This window comes from Dasypus novemcinctus, chromosome 21 (genome assembly GCF_030445035.2).
Source record: "Dasypus novemcinctus isolate mDasNov1 chromosome 21, mDasNov1.1.hap2, whole genome shotgun sequence".
Taxonomy (NCBI): domain Eukaryota; kingdom Metazoa; phylum Chordata; class Mammalia; order Cingulata; family Dasypodidae; genus Dasypus; species Dasypus novemcinctus.
Genome location: NC_080693.1, coordinates 28,562,342 through 28,580,714, shown reverse-complemented (window position 1 = coordinate 28,580,714; position 18,373 = coordinate 28,562,342). Strand labels below are relative to the sequence as shown.

At 39.1% G+C, this 18,373-nt stretch overlaps 1 protein-coding gene across 1 annotated transcript in view; it reads right to left on the bottom strand.

Moving 5' to 3' along the window:
• The window catches only part of ZZEF1 (zinc finger ZZ-type and EF-hand domain containing 1), a 156,737-nt gene that overhangs the window by 113,594 nt on the left and 24,770 nt on the right, over positions 1-18,373 (bottom strand). Inside the window, exons 3-6 of the mRNA XM_004476985.4 lie at positions 9,413-9,607; positions 7,412-7,583; positions 6,217-6,416; positions 4,526-4,736 (exon numbers count right to left, since the gene is read on the bottom strand). Of these exons, the coding sequence (XP_004477042.2) occupies positions 4,526-4,736; positions 6,217-6,416; positions 7,412-7,583; positions 9,413-9,607 (778 nt within the window). The remainder of the gene's footprint in view (positions 1-4,525; positions 4,737-6,216; positions 6,417-7,411; positions 7,584-9,412; positions 9,608-18,373) is intronic.

Sequence of the window (18,373 nt, the reverse complement as noted above, 5' to 3'; positions counted from 1 at the left end):
CAGAAGAATGCGCAGCAAATGGACACAGAGAGCAGACAACAAGCAAGCCACAAGTGGGGGAGGGAAATAAATATAAATAAAATACAGACACAGAAGAATACACAGCAAATGGACACAGTGAGCGGACAGCAAGCAAGCTATAAACAAGGGGGAATGGAAAAAAAATTGTGATATAACCCACTGAATAAACTAGGAAACCATGAGTCCATACTGATATAAAGAGTAGGGAAGCAGATGTGGCTCAAGCAATTGGGCTCCCATCTACCATATAGGAGGTCCAGGTTCGATGCCTGGGGCCTTCTGGTGAAGGCAGGCTAGCCCATGTGATGAGCTGGCCCACACAGAGTGCTGGCCTGTAAAGAGTGCTGGCCTGTGCAAAGTACTGCCCTGCATAGGAGTGCTGCCCCACACAGGAGTGCTGGCCCAGGTGGAAAGCTGGTGCAGCAAGATGATGCAACAAAAAGAGACACAGAGGAGAGACAAGAAGAACAGGAGATTAGGGAGCTGAGGTGGTGCAAGAGAATGATCGCCTCTCTCCCACTTCGGAAGGTCCCAGGATCGGTTCCCAGAGCTACTTAATGAGAATACAAACAGACCCAGAAGAACACTCAGTGAATGGACACAGAGTACAGACAATGGCAGGGGGCGGGGGGGGGGGGGGGATAAATAAATAAATAAATCTTAAAAAAAAGAGTAAGTTTGATGAGGAACAGGATATTTACATAGTCTCAAAGTGCCTTTTCACAAAATACTTACTAATTACATAGGGAGAAAACATTTTACAGTGGAGAAGTCTGGCAGACACCACTTTAATCAAAAGATCAAAATTAGCATTACTAGCACCAGTATAATCTGAAGCGGTGCACCATCTGAGAGGATGCAATGCAAACACAGCATCACTTCTATGATACTCCTGCTAAAGATGCAAACCCTAAATTTAATCATGATGAAACATCAGACAAGCCAAAACTGAGGGATACTCTTCAAAAATACTGACCTGTAATTTTCAGAAGTATCAAGGTCAGAAAGTCAAGGAAAGATTGAAGAATTGTTCTAGATTTGAAGGTGTGGTGGCTTAGAGTAACATACCCTCAGAAAAACATGTTCTTAACCCATTAGAAGCCACTGTAATAGGACCTTTTGATGAAGTTACTTCATTTAAGGCATGGACCACCTGAATCAGGATGGGTTTTAATCCTGTTATTGGAGCCTTTATAGAGAAAGCCATAGAGAGAAGTCCAGGGAGCAGTCAGAAGCTAGAAGTCAATGGAACATGGACGAGAAAAGAGAAGATGCCGCCATGTGCACTGTGATGTGATGGAAAAGCCAAGGAGCCCCAAAGATTGCTGGCTAGCCAGAAGATACCACCCCTAAGAGCAAGCTAGCCTTCTATCTCTAAAACCATGAACCAATAAACTCCTGTTGTTGTCAACCCATTGTATGGTATTTGTTTTAGCACCCAGGAAACTAAAACAGCTTCTGGTACTGAAAAGTAGGGTGCTACTATGACAAATACTTAAAAATGTGGAAATGTCTTTGGAATTGGGTAATGGGTAAAAGCTGGAAGAACTGTGAGGTGCTTGACAGAAAAAACTTTGATGCTTTGAAGAGACTGTCAGCAGAAATATGAACATTAAAGGTACTTCCTATGAGGCCTTAGAAGAAAATGATGAGTGTGTTACTGAAAACTGAAGGAAAGGTGATCCTTGTTATGAAGAGGCAGAGAACCTGGTGAATTTATGTTCTGATATTGGATGAAAGGCAGAACTTGAAAGAAATGAACTTGGATTTAGCTGAGATTTCTAAGCTAAGTGTGGAAGGTACAGTCTGGCTTCTCTTTGCAGTGTATAGTAAAATGCAAGAGGAAAGGTATAAGCTGAGAATTAAACTCATAAGCACAAAGAAACCAGAAATAGATGGTTTGGAATAGTCCAAACCTATCCAGATAGTGTGCTCTGAGACTAAGGCCAGAAGCAGTTCTATCAGGACCTTTCCTGAGCTTTAGGGAAGTAAATCCCCAGAGGACAGGACTCCACATGAGGGTTTAACTGAACAACACTTTATTAAGGAAGGTATGGCTGAACATAGATCCAGTCAGCCATTTCAATGGAAACTAGAATTTTAAATGCCGTTATCCAGGAAGGATCTGGGAAAGCTCTATTGTCTGATGGTTTGGATCCACTTGAATTACACACAAAGCCAACAAGGTTTGTTACAAAATTTGTATGAACAGAAGCACTGCTACCTTGGACTAAAAGGGACAGAGAGAGGATAAATTGAAGGAAGAATAACTTCAATGACAGATTCATGGAACCAAGGTCTGGAGCGAAGAGATCACCTTTGGCGAGAGAGTGGGCCCCCTGACATGTGTGAAAAGAGCAGGTCCAGCCCTGTGCTTGAAGAAGGCAGGCCATCTGCCCTAGTGCTTGGAGGGGCAGGTTTTGCACCTGCTGTTCAGGGAGAATGCCACCACCTCAATGCTCAGAGAAGATGGGTACATGACCCAACATTCACAGAGAGCCTGGATGCCATCCTGGTGCTTGGAGATGGTGGGGCCTACACCCCAGTGTTTGGAGAGAGCACAGCCTCTGTACAAGCACTTGGAAAGGGTAGTACTGCTGCTTCAGCAGACCCAGAGGACAAAACATTGATCTACAGATGACTCTCAGACCTTGAAACTGAATGAATTTGCCCTGTTGGTTTACAGATTTGTTTGGGACCCATGACTCCTATTTTCCTTCCAATTTCTCTCTTCTGGAATGGAAATACTTATCCTATGCCTATCCCACCATTATATATAGGGAGCAATAACTTGTTTTCTAGGTTTCACAGGTCCATCAAAGGGGTTTTCCTCAGGATAGACCACACCCGTAATTTATTTTGATGATACTTTGGACTTAATGTTATTCTAAAATGGCTTAAAGCTTGTGGGATGTGATAAAATGAATGAATTTTGCATGTGGGAAGAACACGTATGTCTCTTTGGGGTGGTATGGAGTTACATACCTCAGAAAAACATGTTCTTAATCATAATCCACTGTTAAGGGTATGAAGCCAGTGCAAAGAAGCCCTTTTGCTGAGGTTATTTCAGTTAAGAAATGGCCCAGGTGGGTCTTAATATTATTATTGGAGCATTTATAGAGACGGTCACAGACAGAGAAGCCATGGGGAACAGCCAGAAGTTGGAAGTCAATGGAAACTAAAAGAGAAAGGAGATGTTGCCATGTGCATTGCCATGTAGCAGAAAAGATAAGGAACCTCAAAGATTGCTGGCCAGGCAGAAGATATAACCCAGTAAACTCCTGTAGTCAAGCCAAGCCATGGCATGGTATTTGTTTCAGCAGCTAGGAAACTAAGAAGACATGATAATGAAATGCATATTTAATTCTGGACTGGATCCTTATGCTATAAATGACATTAATGAAACAAGTATTAAAATTTGAATGGTGCCTGGGGATTAGATGGCAATGTATATAACTGTTAATTTCCTGATTTTGATGATTGTAGAAGAACGTTCTTGTTTGTAGGAAATACACATTCAAGTATTGGGGGATGATGAGACATAAGGTTGGGAAATTACTCTTGAATGGCTCAGGAAGAAATAAAAGTTCTTTGCATTGTATGTGCAGTGTTTCTCCAGGTTGCTGAAGTTTTATTATTATTGAACACTAACAAATCTCAAAAGACATCTAGAGAACAAAATATTAACAATATTTTTTTGTATGATACTCTGATAGCCTAAACTAACAATGTCCATTATCAGTCATTAAACCTGTATACAATACTAAGAGTTCACTGTTATTGAAGCTAGTTCTTTTGCCTTGTATATTACTGCTGGGTCTTTCTGTTTCTGCCCTAAGAGTTTTGTTGTTGTTGTTTTTCCTGACAGTTTTTAAAAGAAAAAGAAAATTTTCAAAAGTGTTCTACATTTAAAAATAAATTTGTTTAGTATTCTTGGAACATTTCACTCTTGGGTAAAAAGAGCCCTGACCTGGTTGTTCAGAGATCGAGATTCATCTAGATCTCTGATCCATCTCTGCCTACTTACATGACCCTGAAGGAGGACATATTTCTTCACCTATAAAACAGGGACAATTTTTCAGATATATGTCACAATCTAAGTAGGTGAAATAATACACTGTCTCTGAAATTGCTTTATCCAATATAAAGTGCTATATAAACGTGCGCTACTGTTACACAATGGACACAAAACAAGAGCAGCGTGTGAGGCACCCTCACGAGACTGGTGCACTTAGTGAGCCGCTGAAGAGGGAGGGAGGTGGAGGAACTTGCAAGGAGGAGTGGGAAGGTAGAATGGGCACTTCCTCCAAGTCTATGAAGTCAGAAAATCAATAAAAAAGAAGCAGTGTGAAGCCAAAAGGCACAAACAGAAAACAAAAGGGAACACGAAGCTGAGCTTTTGACCAAGTCATGATGACAGAAGGCTGCTCAGTGACACTCCTGAAAGTTACAGAAGAATGAGTGGACTTTGCTGGGGCTGGAGAACACAAAGAGGGAGACTTACTGAGTATTGTGCAGTACTGTCTGGACAAAGGCTGGGTTTGTCTCCATGGAAGCCGTCACCAGAGATGTCAGTAGAGACCAATACCATATTGCAGAAGCATCTGAGACTGAGACCCCAGACTTCTTCACTCTCTGAAAGCCAACAGCCCTGAGACCATGAATTCTAGTGTCACATCCATCGCTAAGACAACGCTTTATGTTAATCTGGACATCTGTTAAACACAAACAAGAAATTCAGTATTGGATTAACTTTAGTTGAGCAAATGCTAGGCTTCACACTAAAAGCAAAATAGTAGTTCACAATTCAATAAGAAAATTCTAAAGATACACTTTGATAACAGAAATAATGTGTGCAATGGAATTAGTATATAGTAAGTTTATACAAAAGCATTGCTCAATCTAAGAAGTATAATGTGTAAAATTAAGGGTGGCTTAAATCTTTAAATCACAAAGCTTCTTAGAAATTTATGAGTATTAAATGCATTGTAAGAAAATTTCTAGAATTCTTCCTAGAGTTCTGAAATGTGGATTGAGTTATAAAACAGTAGCAGGATCATAAGCAGTTAGGAGAGTTTCTTTTTAATAGTCAAGTCCAAACAGATGACATACGCATGACTCACTTTTAAGAGGTGTCAGAATCTCTTATTTGGTTTGGAGAGGAGGTGGAAAGTTTAAAAGGACACAACTTAGAGAAAAAGACCACCGTAGTATAAGACAGGAAGCTTCTACTCCACAAACTTAACTACTTCTTTGCCTAGGGGTGAGATACAAAGACTCTACCTCCCTAGGCCTCAGTCCCTTGAGCAAAGTAAGAACACTTCTTTTGGCCCAGGAAAGCATTAGAAGAAATGACACAAAACATGAAGCATCCCGGCTCCCTGAATGAAATAAGCCTGGAAAGAAATCACAGAATGTGATTATTTCCAAAATGCTACGTGTGAAGCAATGTTATAATAGCATAAAACTGGAAACAATCTAAATGTCTGACGATAAGGGTTGGTTAAAATTAAAGCATATTCTTACAACACTAAATAAAAGTGTGCATGAATATATGACATGACAACATGTTTTAGAAAAAGATTACAAATTAATATGCATAGAATATTACCAATTTTTGTAAAAGACACGTACAAATTTATACACACACAACTCTATTTTTTAAAAATGTATATATATGCATGTGTATGTATAAGCATATACACATATTCATAAAAACACAAACATGAGAAAAGAAGTCTAGAATACCAAGGTATTCACAGTGACAACCCCTGGGTAGTAGAAATTTTGGGTAATTTTTGTTTATATTTCCCTAATTTTCCAAAAAGAAAACAAGAGTAAAATATTTTTAATTTTTAAAAAAGGTTCTACTGCTTTTCTGTAATTCTTTTTAAGGAGGTACCAGGGATTGAACCTGGGACTTCATACATGGGAAGAAAGCGCTCAACCACTGAGCTACATCTACTACCCATCTATAATCTTTAGTAACACTGACTAGATGATACAATGAGTACTTGCGTATGCATCACGAGAAGCAAATCAAATCTCAAAAGAAAAGCTAACAGCTTCTCCACTTCAGAGGTCCTCCTAGGACAAAGCCTGATGCAAAGAAAATGCTAAAAAACATTACTTTCCCCCTTCCCTCCTGCCCCGCCCCATTAGACAGAAGGGCAGGATGCATCTTGGTTGACTCACAGAGCTGACTGATGTTGGCATTTTCCAGCAGAGTCACATAACCAGTGATGTTGCTGGGGATGTGCACATCTCGGACTTCCTGAAGATCACCGGTGCTCCTCCCCACAGCTACTGTTACCTGCTGCGGCATGTAGCTCTGGTCAGTGGCAGCCACAGCAATGGATAGGTGCCGAAGCACAACATCGGGCTTCATTTTTAAACTAGAAACACAAAGACCAGAAAGGATAAATGTCTATATAGGTTATGGGTTGGCAGGGTCCACAAGTCTCATCTCAAAGATCTTATATTTGATACACCCAAAGACTGATTCTCCTAACAGCAACTAGCTTGAAATGCTATTAATTTCAAAGTCCCTATGTTCTTCCCTGATCTCCAAAAGAAGTTTCAATTCAAGATTAAAATTAAATTTCCTTTGAAGCTAGTAGACAGAAAGGAAAGTACAGAATGTATATTCTAATGAAATCTCTTTAACTGGAGAAGCAAATCCTAAACTGCATCCAAATTTTTTATCTTGAGAACCAAGAACTGCATATATTCCCTCATTTATAAACTGGACAAATGGCTAAAGATCAAAATACATAGTCCAAAAGAAAACAGGGTAACTATTTCTATCTCTATCAACTGAACTTAGCCCAGTCTCAGAAAAGACAGGTGAAAATTTAAGATTGCCCAGGGTTCCCAACCATCCCATGCCCTCTTCTAAATGGCCAACTCAGTTTCATACAACAGATTTTAAAAATGTATAGAAAAGATCTTAAAAAGTAAAACCACATCTCATATAAGTCCTTGCCCCCTGTGATACTAATTTTCCTGAGAAACTAGTGAAAAGATCTGAAATCGACATCATAAAATATTAGTCATATGTTATTTCCTTCTTTAAAATACCAAATAGAGAATTTATGCATGTTTATGAAAATACAAGCTAGGTTACATGATTACTTTTACTCAATTCTTTTTTTTTCTGAGCCAATCGCTTCTTTTAATCATAGAGGATTCATTCTTACTTGATTCTTAAAGCATCTTCACAGATAGTCAACTTAGATAAGAAAAACACTGGGCAGTTAAGTAGAAAACATTCCAAAAATTTAAAAATATATATATAGATAAAAGTTTTTTTAACACACTGAGAGGATAAGAGAAAGAAAGCAGTGGTTTTCTTGGACTTTCACTCAATATTTGGTGTTCTACCACCCACCGAATCCAGTGCGAGCGGGCACTGCCATCTGATTGCCAGTAGGATGACGTTTCTCCATTTGTCATCTTCTCAATGTCTGCAGGGTTGGAGGATGTTTCTATGTAAGCATAGCACTTTGCTACTGACTTGAGCTTATCCATCTCTGGGCTTCTAGTTAGATCTCCAGGGCTTTCTGCAGGAAAATTCAGAGTTTATCATAAGACGTCTCTTTCACAAAGAAAAAAAGCCATTTAAAATATCAAACAGAAATATGCTTGGCACTTTGGCCCTAGAAAAACTAATATTCCTTAAAATCTCCTTCCTGAGATGACATATAAGGCAGAAATTGGCCAACAGCTGCCCCATTATCTCATTAAGGTACAATATTTGAATCACTGATATATTTATAAATGACAAGAGAAGAAAATGGTGCCCTATCATTTTAATTTTAATTTCTTTAATTATGAGTAAAGTTTTGTAAGCCACTTGTATTTCAAAGTATGACCTAGTTGTTCCCTTTTCCATTTTCTACAGGATCTTATCAATTTATATATTTTATATACATTATATAACATACACATAGCCATGTAATAGCTAATATTATTGAATGTTTACTATGAGCCAGGCAGTGTTCTATACATTTTCTATGTGTTAATCCATTTTATAAATGAGAAAACTAAGACACAGAATTAAGTAATTACCCCAGGTCAGATTTAGTAAAAACAACTGAGTCAGACATATTACAAATATTTTTGTTCTCCAGAATGTCATTTGTCTTTTTTTAAAAAATATTTCCCCCCGAGATGGCTCCCTCATCTGTTTGCTTGTTATCTGCTCATTGTCTGCTTTTGTTTCTTCTTTAGGAGGCACCAGGAACCGAGCCCAGAACTTCCCATTTGGGAGGTGGGCATACAACTGCTTGAGCCACATCTGCTCCCTCATTTGTCTTATAAATTTGTTTCTGATTCTTTTTTTGCTTGTGTGGAACTACGTTTTCATTACTCTTTATTAATCCTTTGTAGTTTCTGGATTTCATGTCTTGCTTAGAAAGGCTTTCCCATATCAGGATTTTTATAAAGTGTAATTATTTTCTTCTAGTACTCTTACAGTTTCCTTTTTTTTAAGGAACTTGTACATGGGAAGGCGGTGCTCAACCACTGAGTTACATCCACTTTCCAATGAGAGTTGGTTTTTTCTTTTTTTTTTTTTTAGGAGGTGCCAGAGATCAAACCCGGGACCTTGTACATGGGAAGCAAGGGCTCAATCACTTCAGCTACATCTGCTCCTTTTGAGTTGAATTTTTGATCCACTGAAATTTATTTTAGTGAATAGAACGTTTAGAAACTAGTTTTATTTCTTTCCCAAAAGGCTAACAAGTTGCCCCAATCCTATATGTTGTCTAATTCACCTTTCTGTCCTGATTTGTTATGCTCACTATCTGGTACTATATTCCCAAATGTAGCTTGGGTCAGGTTACTCTACTATGGTCCGCGGGCCTGTCCATTCACAATATCAATTTTTGCTGCCATCACTAAGTAAGTCTGTAGTGGCTTCCCTCATGTATTCAACAAATACTCATTAAGTACCTATTATGTGCTACCTACACAAGCTAAGGAAAAGAAAGTAAACAAGACAAAGTCCCTGCATTGAAAGGGAGACAGACCAAATACAAGTAAATAAATAACGCTACAACTTTAGAGAGTTATAAGTGCTATTTAGACTATTAAACCTGCAAAGGTTACAGTGACCATGAGTAAAGAATGGGGGTGGGAGGTACTACAAAGAACAATCAGGAAAGGCCTACCTGTAGTCACATCTGAGTAGAGCCCTGAATGACAAGAAAAACTAGTTGTGTTTCCTTAAAAAAAGCAGATCACAGGGACCCATTCTTATGTTACACACTGGTCACTATTGTATTTTCAGAAATAAAAGCAGGGAAAAGGATTAGCTCATCCTATTAATAAAAATTATATTTAGAAGAAAGGATGATAGAGTATTTTCAGAAAACACCCATTCACATACCCTTTTCTTTTTGTACGAGTTGATCCAGGGACTCCTTTAGAACAGAAGACCTCATGGTGCACATATTATTGCAGTGATCCAGCATCGGGTAGGGTATCACCATGCTAGAGATTCGATTGCGATGCAGGAAACGCAGTATCATTGAAGAGTGAACACCCAGGCCCTCTTTTGACTCTGAAAATATGTCTATGAAACCTAAGAAGACAAAATCCATTACTGTGTTCTGTAAACCCACCCTAACAGTTTCTGCATCCCCTGCCTGTGGCTTATCTGAACTAGCTGTTCTAACAATAGGAATTTCAGCCTTAATCATTTAAAAATCCAAACAAGTTTTTAGCAGATGAACCACTGGCAATCTCAATTTAAAAATTAATTCATTTTAGTTTAACAGAATTTTAGAAGACGTAGAATAATGATTATTTGTTTCAATCCAAACTTTAAAAATGTGTAAGCACTGACTAGGAGTTTTTAAAGAAGTTTTGCATCGAGAATATGGGTTAGGAATACAGTTTACTGCAGTAGAGATTAAAAGCATAACTGCTGGGGAAGTGGACTTGGTCCAGTGGATAGAATGGCGCCGCACACAGGGAGAGCTGACACAACAAGATGATGCAACAACAAGAAACAAGAAATGCAGATTCCCGTGCTGCTGACAACAGAAGTGGACAAAAAAAAAAAGAACAACACGCAGCAAATGGACACAGAGAACAGACAACTGGGGTGGGGGTGGGGGCAGGGGCGGGGGGAAGAGGAGAGAAATAAAAATAATAAAAATAAAATCTTAAAAAAAAAAAGCATAACTACTTTTATACTAAGCTACATTAAGATCATGAAAATAATATAACCACTACCATTACCACAATTTTCAGCAGTATTTTACAGTTTATAAGGTACTTTCATGTATATCACCATAATGATCCTCACAACAAGGTGTGAGTACTGACGGTGTGGTACCAAAGGTATTGGCATTCTTGATTTATAACTGAGGAAAATAAGACTTAAGAGACCCAACAAGATGTCAACAACAAAAAAGGGCAGGATCAGGAATCTTGCCTCACCATCCCTCCCAGTGTTCCTTACACCACTCTAGTTCTTACTCCCCAGGATGATGTCTCTAGAGTCTGCCCTACCCATCCAGCCCTCTGGTCACTGCTATCTCTTACTGGTCCATGTACTCAGATCTCCTAAGTAGCTCCCTGGCTGCCTTCAGCCTGGCAGCCTCCAATGCAGTATTAATCCACATGATCTTGCAAAAATACAAAGCAGACCATTTCCACCCCTGTTTAAAATCCCCTGATGGTTCCTAAAAATCTAAATATTTTTTTAAGATTTTTAAATTTTTTATTTCTCTCCCCTTCCCCATGGCACCCCCCCCAGTTGTCTGCTCTCTGTGTTCATTTGCTGTGTGTTCTTCTGTGTCCGCTTGTATTCTTGTCAACAGCACCCAGAATTTATGTCTGTTTTTGTGTGTCATCTCCTGGGCAGGCTGCTTTTTTTTACACAGGGCAGCTCTCCTTACAGGGCGTGCTCCTTGCGCATGGGACTCCCCTACACGGGGACACCCTTGCATGGCACGGCACTCTTTGCATGCATCAGCACTGCACCTGGGCCAGCTCCACACAGGTCAGGAGGCCCTGAGTTTGAACCTTGGACCTCCCATGTGGTAGGCAGACACCCTATCCGTTGGGCCAAATCTGCTTCCCAATAAAATTTTTAATAACGCTGTTTCTCCATTGTCCTCATCTCTTTAAGTCCAGCTGGTCTTACGAAGATGATTCATGAGCTCATTCTGGGCTCCAGCTGTGGACCAGGGTATTGTTTCCAGGCTCTTGGCCCATCTTTTTTTTTTTTTATTTTCATTTTATTTACTTATTTTTTAATTTTTTAAAATTAAAGTTAATAGATCACAAAGAATGTTACATTAAAAAACATTAAAAAAAAGAAAAACAAAAAAAAACCGAAACATAAGAGGTTCCCATATAACCCACTCCCCACCCCACCACATCATTTTTGTAAATTGTATTTTTTTGAAGATACATACATCACACAAAAAAATGTTACACTAGAAAATATAAGAGGTTCCTGTATATCTATACCCCCCACCCCACTCCTCCCACACCAACAACCTCCCTCATCATTGCGACAGACTCATTGCGCTCAGTGAACACATATTGTGGCAATCCCGCACTACACAGATAATAGTTTACCCTGTAGTTCGCACTCTCCCCCAGTACATTCAGTGGGTTATGGCAGGATATATAAGGTCCAGCATCTGACCCTGCAATATCATTAAGTAAAAATCTAAATTAATAGGTCTTAAACTGAGATGCCTACGATCCTGAAGACTAGTGTTAAGTGAAGAGAAGATAAATATGCAGATTTGAAGGGAATTTTTTTTTAAACTTTCTAATAAAGCATAATATACATAATGAAAAGTATATATAATTGAACAGCCTGATGAATTTTCGCAATCTGAACAAACTCATGTAAGTAGCACCTAGATCAAAACTGCAGAGGCCCCTAGGGCAAGTTACTTTTAATAGTAAAACAGATATATCATTGAGGAGAATGAAATTCTGCATTAATTTTTAAGATAAAACATGAGGCTGTGAAGACAATTTCACTTGAAGCAGCCCATTTTGGCTATGTCTCCTACCCAAATCCTAGAGACACCTGTTTAATTTCTGAAGACTCAAAAGTCTATGCTATCCCTTCCCTCTCCTTTTACAGACTTTCTTTTCTTAGCAGACTCCCACAGTAATACCTAACCTCAGATTTACAACACTGCAGATGCTTCACTACGTGCTCAGAATCCCTGTCAAAAAAAGACTGGTTCTTACGATAGGTAACATGTTTCCATACGCTGAAATAAGCAATGACTTAAGTAAAGATGCTCTCTCTCTTTTAAATACCTAAGCATCAATAGGAGACAATACAATAGAAACATTTAGGTATACAAAAGAATGATTTAATCACTTTGGATAAACAGCCAGTGGACACATCACAATGCAAGAAGGGGTTAGAGAGGGACTAGGAAATGATGAAATCCCACCATATAGTAGACCTCAGTGTATAAAGGTTCAACCTAAAACCAAGATTAAATATTTCTTTTAAGGTAGGTGTTGACAGAAAAATTTGAGAAGGCTGACTGAGAAGTCCTAAATCATAATCTGCTATGTAAACACCTCCGGATCTGACCTTGAATTTATTTCAACCTCATCTCTGCCCACAAGCACTGAAGCAAGAGCTACACTGCTGCGTTATCACTATTGGTGGATTCCTTGGTCTTTACCCTTTTCCCCTCCTCCCAAAAAATCTCTTTGAGATGTCCAGATAAAGCTGTCTGATGTTATCCACATGCTAGTAATGCAAAAGTGGAAGTGAGGGAAGCAGACTTGGCCCAGTGGTTAGGGTGTCCACCTACCACATGGGAGGTCCACGGTTCAAACCCCGGGCCTCCTTGACCCGTGTGGAGCTGGCCCATGCGCAGTGCTGATGCGCGCAAGGAGTGCCCTGCCATGCAGGGGTGTCCCTACGTAGGGGAGCCCCACGTGCAAGGAATGCGACCCGTAAGGAGAGGCGCCCAGTGCGAAAGAAGGTGCAGCCTGCCCAGGAATGGTGCTGCACACACGGAGAGCTGACACAACAAGATGACGCAACCAAAAAAAAAAGAAACACAGACTCCCGTGCCACTGACAACAACAGAAGTGGACAAAAAGAACACGCAGCAAATGGACACAAAGAACAGACAACTGGGGCAGGGAGGGGAAGCGGTGGGGGGTGAAAGGAGAGAGAAATAAATAAAATAAATCTTAAAAAAAAAAAAAAGTGGAAGTGATATGTAAATTCCAGGATATAAGTTAGCTAAGCATAATTCAAAGCATAGGGAAACGGACTTTGGCCCAGTGGTTAGGGCGTCCGTCTACCATATGGGAGGTCCGCGGTTCAAACCCCGGGCCTCCTTGACCCGTGTGGAGCTGGCCATGCACAGCGCTGATGCGCGCAAGGAGTGCCGTGCCACGCAAGGGTGTCCCCTGCGTGGGGGAGCCCCACGCGCAAGGAGTGCGCCCATGAGGAAAGCCGCCCAGCGTGAAAAGAAAGAGCAGCCTGCCCAGGAATGGCGCCGCCCACACTTCCCGTGCCGCTGACGACAACAGAAGCGGACAAAGAAACAAGACGCAACAAATAGACACCAAGAACAGACAACCAGGGGAGGGGGGGAAATTAAATAAAAATAAAATAAATCTTTAAAAAAAAAAAAAAAAAAAAATTCAAAGCATAATTTTCACTGCCATGAGAGTAGGAAAAAAGTTAGCATATACAGCAATCTATAATGCTCTTTAAAAATTATATAATTAAAAACAATTTGGGGAAGAATGAAAATATACATCCTTTATTAAGATATAGAAACTATCCTTCCCTAACTCAATACATTGTTCAGCAGCAAGCCATAGAGTTCAAGAGCAACCAGATTTACATTTGCGTCTGTCAAACCTATCTGGCCTCCACTGCTGCCCTAACTACACATGTATAATACAGAAGAAGCACTGCTTACTTTTATGGTATTTCTTACTATTATTGGAATCTAAGAGTGACAGCTTTCTAAAAAAATAAATCTTTACTGAGAGCCTACTATGTGACAAAACATGTACTAAAGGTGAGGGCATAGCAAAAAAGAGAGTCCCTGCCTGAATGGTGCTCACAGCATAGGAGTGAAGACAGACATTTTACAAATAATTAAGCAAATCATTAATTAATTAATTATAATTATAATACGTTACAAAAAAAAAAGTAGGATGCTAAGAGAATGTACTCTAGGGCCAGAGAAGGCTTCTCTGTGTTAGGTATATGGGAATCACCTGTATTCTCTATGCGACTTTTCTGTATCCTAAAGCTCCTTTGAAGATAAGATTTTAAAAAATAAGACACTGGGGGAAAAAAATCAATGTACAGACAACAGATCTTACAGTGATGGAAGCCACAAAGTCTAAAATTTTTTAATTTCAAATTGTTTTAAATTTTTTTGTATTTTATTGGTTACTTTTTAAATTATTATTTCATTGTCCTATTAATTTTATTCAGTTATTTTGTTGGCTTCATTTTTGGAAAGGTTTTGGATCACAGAAGGGTCATCACAGCAATGGTGGAGGAAGATCACTGGTATAGGATGTCAGTGATGTCGGGACACATGGTGAAGGCGTTAACTTGGGGCATGCCTTTAAGACACACGAATATGTTCAAGAGTTCATGGGACATTGTTGGTGGGTGGAGATCCACACAATAACCAAAAGAATACTGAATTCCCAACATGGGGAGTTCTGCTACATTCTCTAATAGGACAGCAAGAATCCACCGAGTACAAGGGCAACGTCTAGTGAAGGAAAACGGACCCTTGACAGTGATAATTGTACTTATGAACTTTTCCTTGTGAAACTGAAACTTAGCCTAGTATTATATACTGCCTATGAGTTACCTCCTGAAAGTCTCCTTGTTGCTCAAATGTGGCCCCTCTCTAAGCCAAACTCAACATACAAACACACTATCTACCCCCTGGCATGGGACATGACTCTCCTTGCACTGAGGGATTATTACGAAGCACCAACTAGCAATGCATCTGGAAAAAGACCTTGACCAAAGGGGGAAATGGTAAATACAATGAGTTTTTATGGCTAAGAGATTTCAAAGTGAGTTGGGAGGTCATTTCAGAGGTTACGCTTATGCACATCTAGGTAGGATCTCACTGACTGACACAGTAAACAGTGCCTCAAATAGCAGGGCTCCTGAGGGCTCTAGAGAGATCCAGAAACTACAAGCAGGACAGACAGCTCAGGAATTTGACACACTGTCAGTGGGGCTTACTTTCTAATTTATGCACCAGTGTACCAAAGTTAAGACTCATTTACAGGTTCTCTACACATGGCTCTTCTGACCCTTTTATTTGAACCCATAATTATCACAGCACTATACTTGATAAATATATGTCCCAGAGACTTTTATCTGTGGTCTGTCCATGTGACAACTGAGCTCTGAATTTCAGCAGAGTTGTAACACCTACTCTCCAGTTCACTGGACTCACCCAGGACAACTAACAAGGAAATAATGATGGACAATGCCCATCCCAAGGAACAGAGAATATCTGCAAGTACAACTAAGATAGCTCCATCCATTTGCCCCATGCGATCTAAGCCCCCTCTCAGTTATTATGGAAGCAGAGTGGGCATCACCATCCCAAAATCCTCAAGATTGGGGACTGAACAATGTACTAAAGTAGACTTATTATTATTATTCTGGAAGAACTATTATCATTGACATGAAGGCAATGGCCACCGGAGGTTCTGAGGGATGGGAGAGGGAAGAATAGATGTACTATGGGGGTATTTTCAGGACATTGGATTTGTCCTGCATGACACTGCAGTGATGGATACAAGCCATTGTATATTTTGTCATAACTTACAAAATTGTGCAGGACACAGTATAAATTATAATGTGAACTGTAGTCCATGGTTAGTAGCAATGCTTCAATATGGGTTCATCAATTGTAACAAATGTACCACACTAATGAAGGATGTTGTTAATGTGGGAAAGTATGGAAGGGGTAGGGAGTGGGGCATATAGGAATCCCGTAATTTTTTTATGTAGCATTTATGTAATCCAAAGCTTCTTTTTAAAAAATATATTTTAAAAAAAGGCTTTCTGAGAGTGATATTAAGAGATCTAGTAAGGAAGGTAGTCTTGTGACAAAGATCTGTTAAAAATGGAAGAAGTCCATGCTGTATAAAGAGATAATACAACCCAACAATAAAAGAGCAAGCATTCTAATTAAAATATGGGCAAAGACTTAAACAGACTTTTCTCCCAAGAGGAAATACAAATGGCAAAAAGCACATGAAAAATGTTCACTATCACTAGCTATTAGGAAAATGCAAATCAAAACTATAATGAGCTATCATTTCACACCTCATAGAATTGCCATTATTAAAAAAAGAGTGGATATATATCACCATTGTAGGGTGGTGGGAATGTGGAGAAACATTGGAAAAATATAACTGGTGTGACCTATGGACTGTGGTGAGCAGCCATATTGTAATATTCATGCATCTATGCCAAAGACGTACTTTGTTGATAATGGGAAAGTATGGAAAGAGTGTGCCAAATGTATAGTATGGCCCATGGTTTGTGTAATAGTCTGATGATAGTACATCATAATTTCTAACAAATGTTCTACCACAGTGTGTACTGGCAAAGGGGTCGTGTATGGGAATTCTACACAAGTGCACTATAGTGTGGTAAGTTCACAACTTCTGTAATAAAATTTATTAAAAAATAACAACAGAGTGGGTTGAGGGGAAAATACACCAGATGTAAGATATGGACTATAGTTACTAGTAAGATTTTGATGATATTCTTTCATAATTTATAACAAATGTTTCACAACATTGTAAGATGTTGACGGTGAGGTGATGCATAGGACCCTATATGATGTTATGTGCATTTGTTTTGTAAGTTCACAACTTTTACCATACACTTTTTGTTTATGTATGTTCATATATGAATACTTCAATAAAACTTAAAAAGAAATTAAAAACAAAAACAAAAACAGAAAGCAAGTGCTAGACAGAAGATGTGGAGAAATAGGAACACTCCTTCACTGCTGGGAATGTAGAATGGTGCAGCCTCTGTGGAAGAGAGTTTGGTGGTTCCTCAGGAAGCTAAATATAGAACTGCTGTATGATCCGGCAATCCTGCTACTAGGAATATATCCAGAAGAACTGAAAACACTGACACGAACAGACATTTGCACACCAATGTTCAAAGTGGCATTATTCAATATTGCCAAGCGATGGAAAGAACCAACCAGTGAACTGATAAACAGAATGTGGTATATACATATGATGGAATACTATGCTTCTGTGAGAAGAAATGAAATTGGGACACATTTGACAACATGGATGAACCCTGAGGCCATTATGCTAAGTGAAATAAGCTAGACCCAAAGGACAAATAATGTATGGTCTCACTAATAAGAACTAAATACAAAAAATAAACACATGGAGTTAAAATCTAGACTATAGGGTACTAGGAGATAGGATGAGGACTGAGAAGGGGTACTAATGCTTGATTGTAAAAGTGTGGAAATGAGCAGGGGAAGCACAGAAATATTCGGAGGTTGGTTTTTCAGTCTGATTTTTTTTAAAAAAATTTTTATTGTCTTTTTTTTAAAGATAAATAGATCACACAAAAGGTTATGTTAAAAAAATGATTTTTTTTAGTGTAACTGAAATAATTGAAAGTGCTCTAATGATTGAAGTGATGAATTCACAACTATGTGATTATGCTAGATACCACTGATTGTACACTTTGGAAGGATTGTATGCTTTACTAATACGTATCAATAAAATTGATTTTTTTTAAAAGGTGTGGAAATGGATAGAGTTTTAAGTAACACATTACAGTGAGCATAAACTAACACGGCTTGTTCATAAATGGGATTGTGGTTGAAAGGGGTAGTCTAGGGATGTAAATGTCAATTGAAAGAAAGCTAGAGAGTAATATAGAAACTGAATCACTTCCCGTGCCGCTGACGACAACAGAAGCGGACAAAGAAACAAGATGCAGCAAATAGACACCAAGAACAGACAACCAGGGGAGGGGGGGAAATTAAATAAATAAAAATAAATCTTAAAAAAAAAAAAAAGAAAGAAACTGATTAATACAGTACACCTGGAGGTGGATGAGGATTGTGGTTGATAGTACAAATACGGGAAGTGGATGTGGCTCAAGCAGTTGGGTGCCTGCCTACCAAATGGGAAGTCCCAGGTTCAGTTCCTAGTTCCTCCTAAAGAAGACAAGACAGCAAACTGACGTGACAGGCTGGTACCTGTGTAATAAGATGATGCAATGAAGAGACACAATGAGGAAACACAATGAGACACAAGAAGGGAACAGAGGTGACTCAAGCCA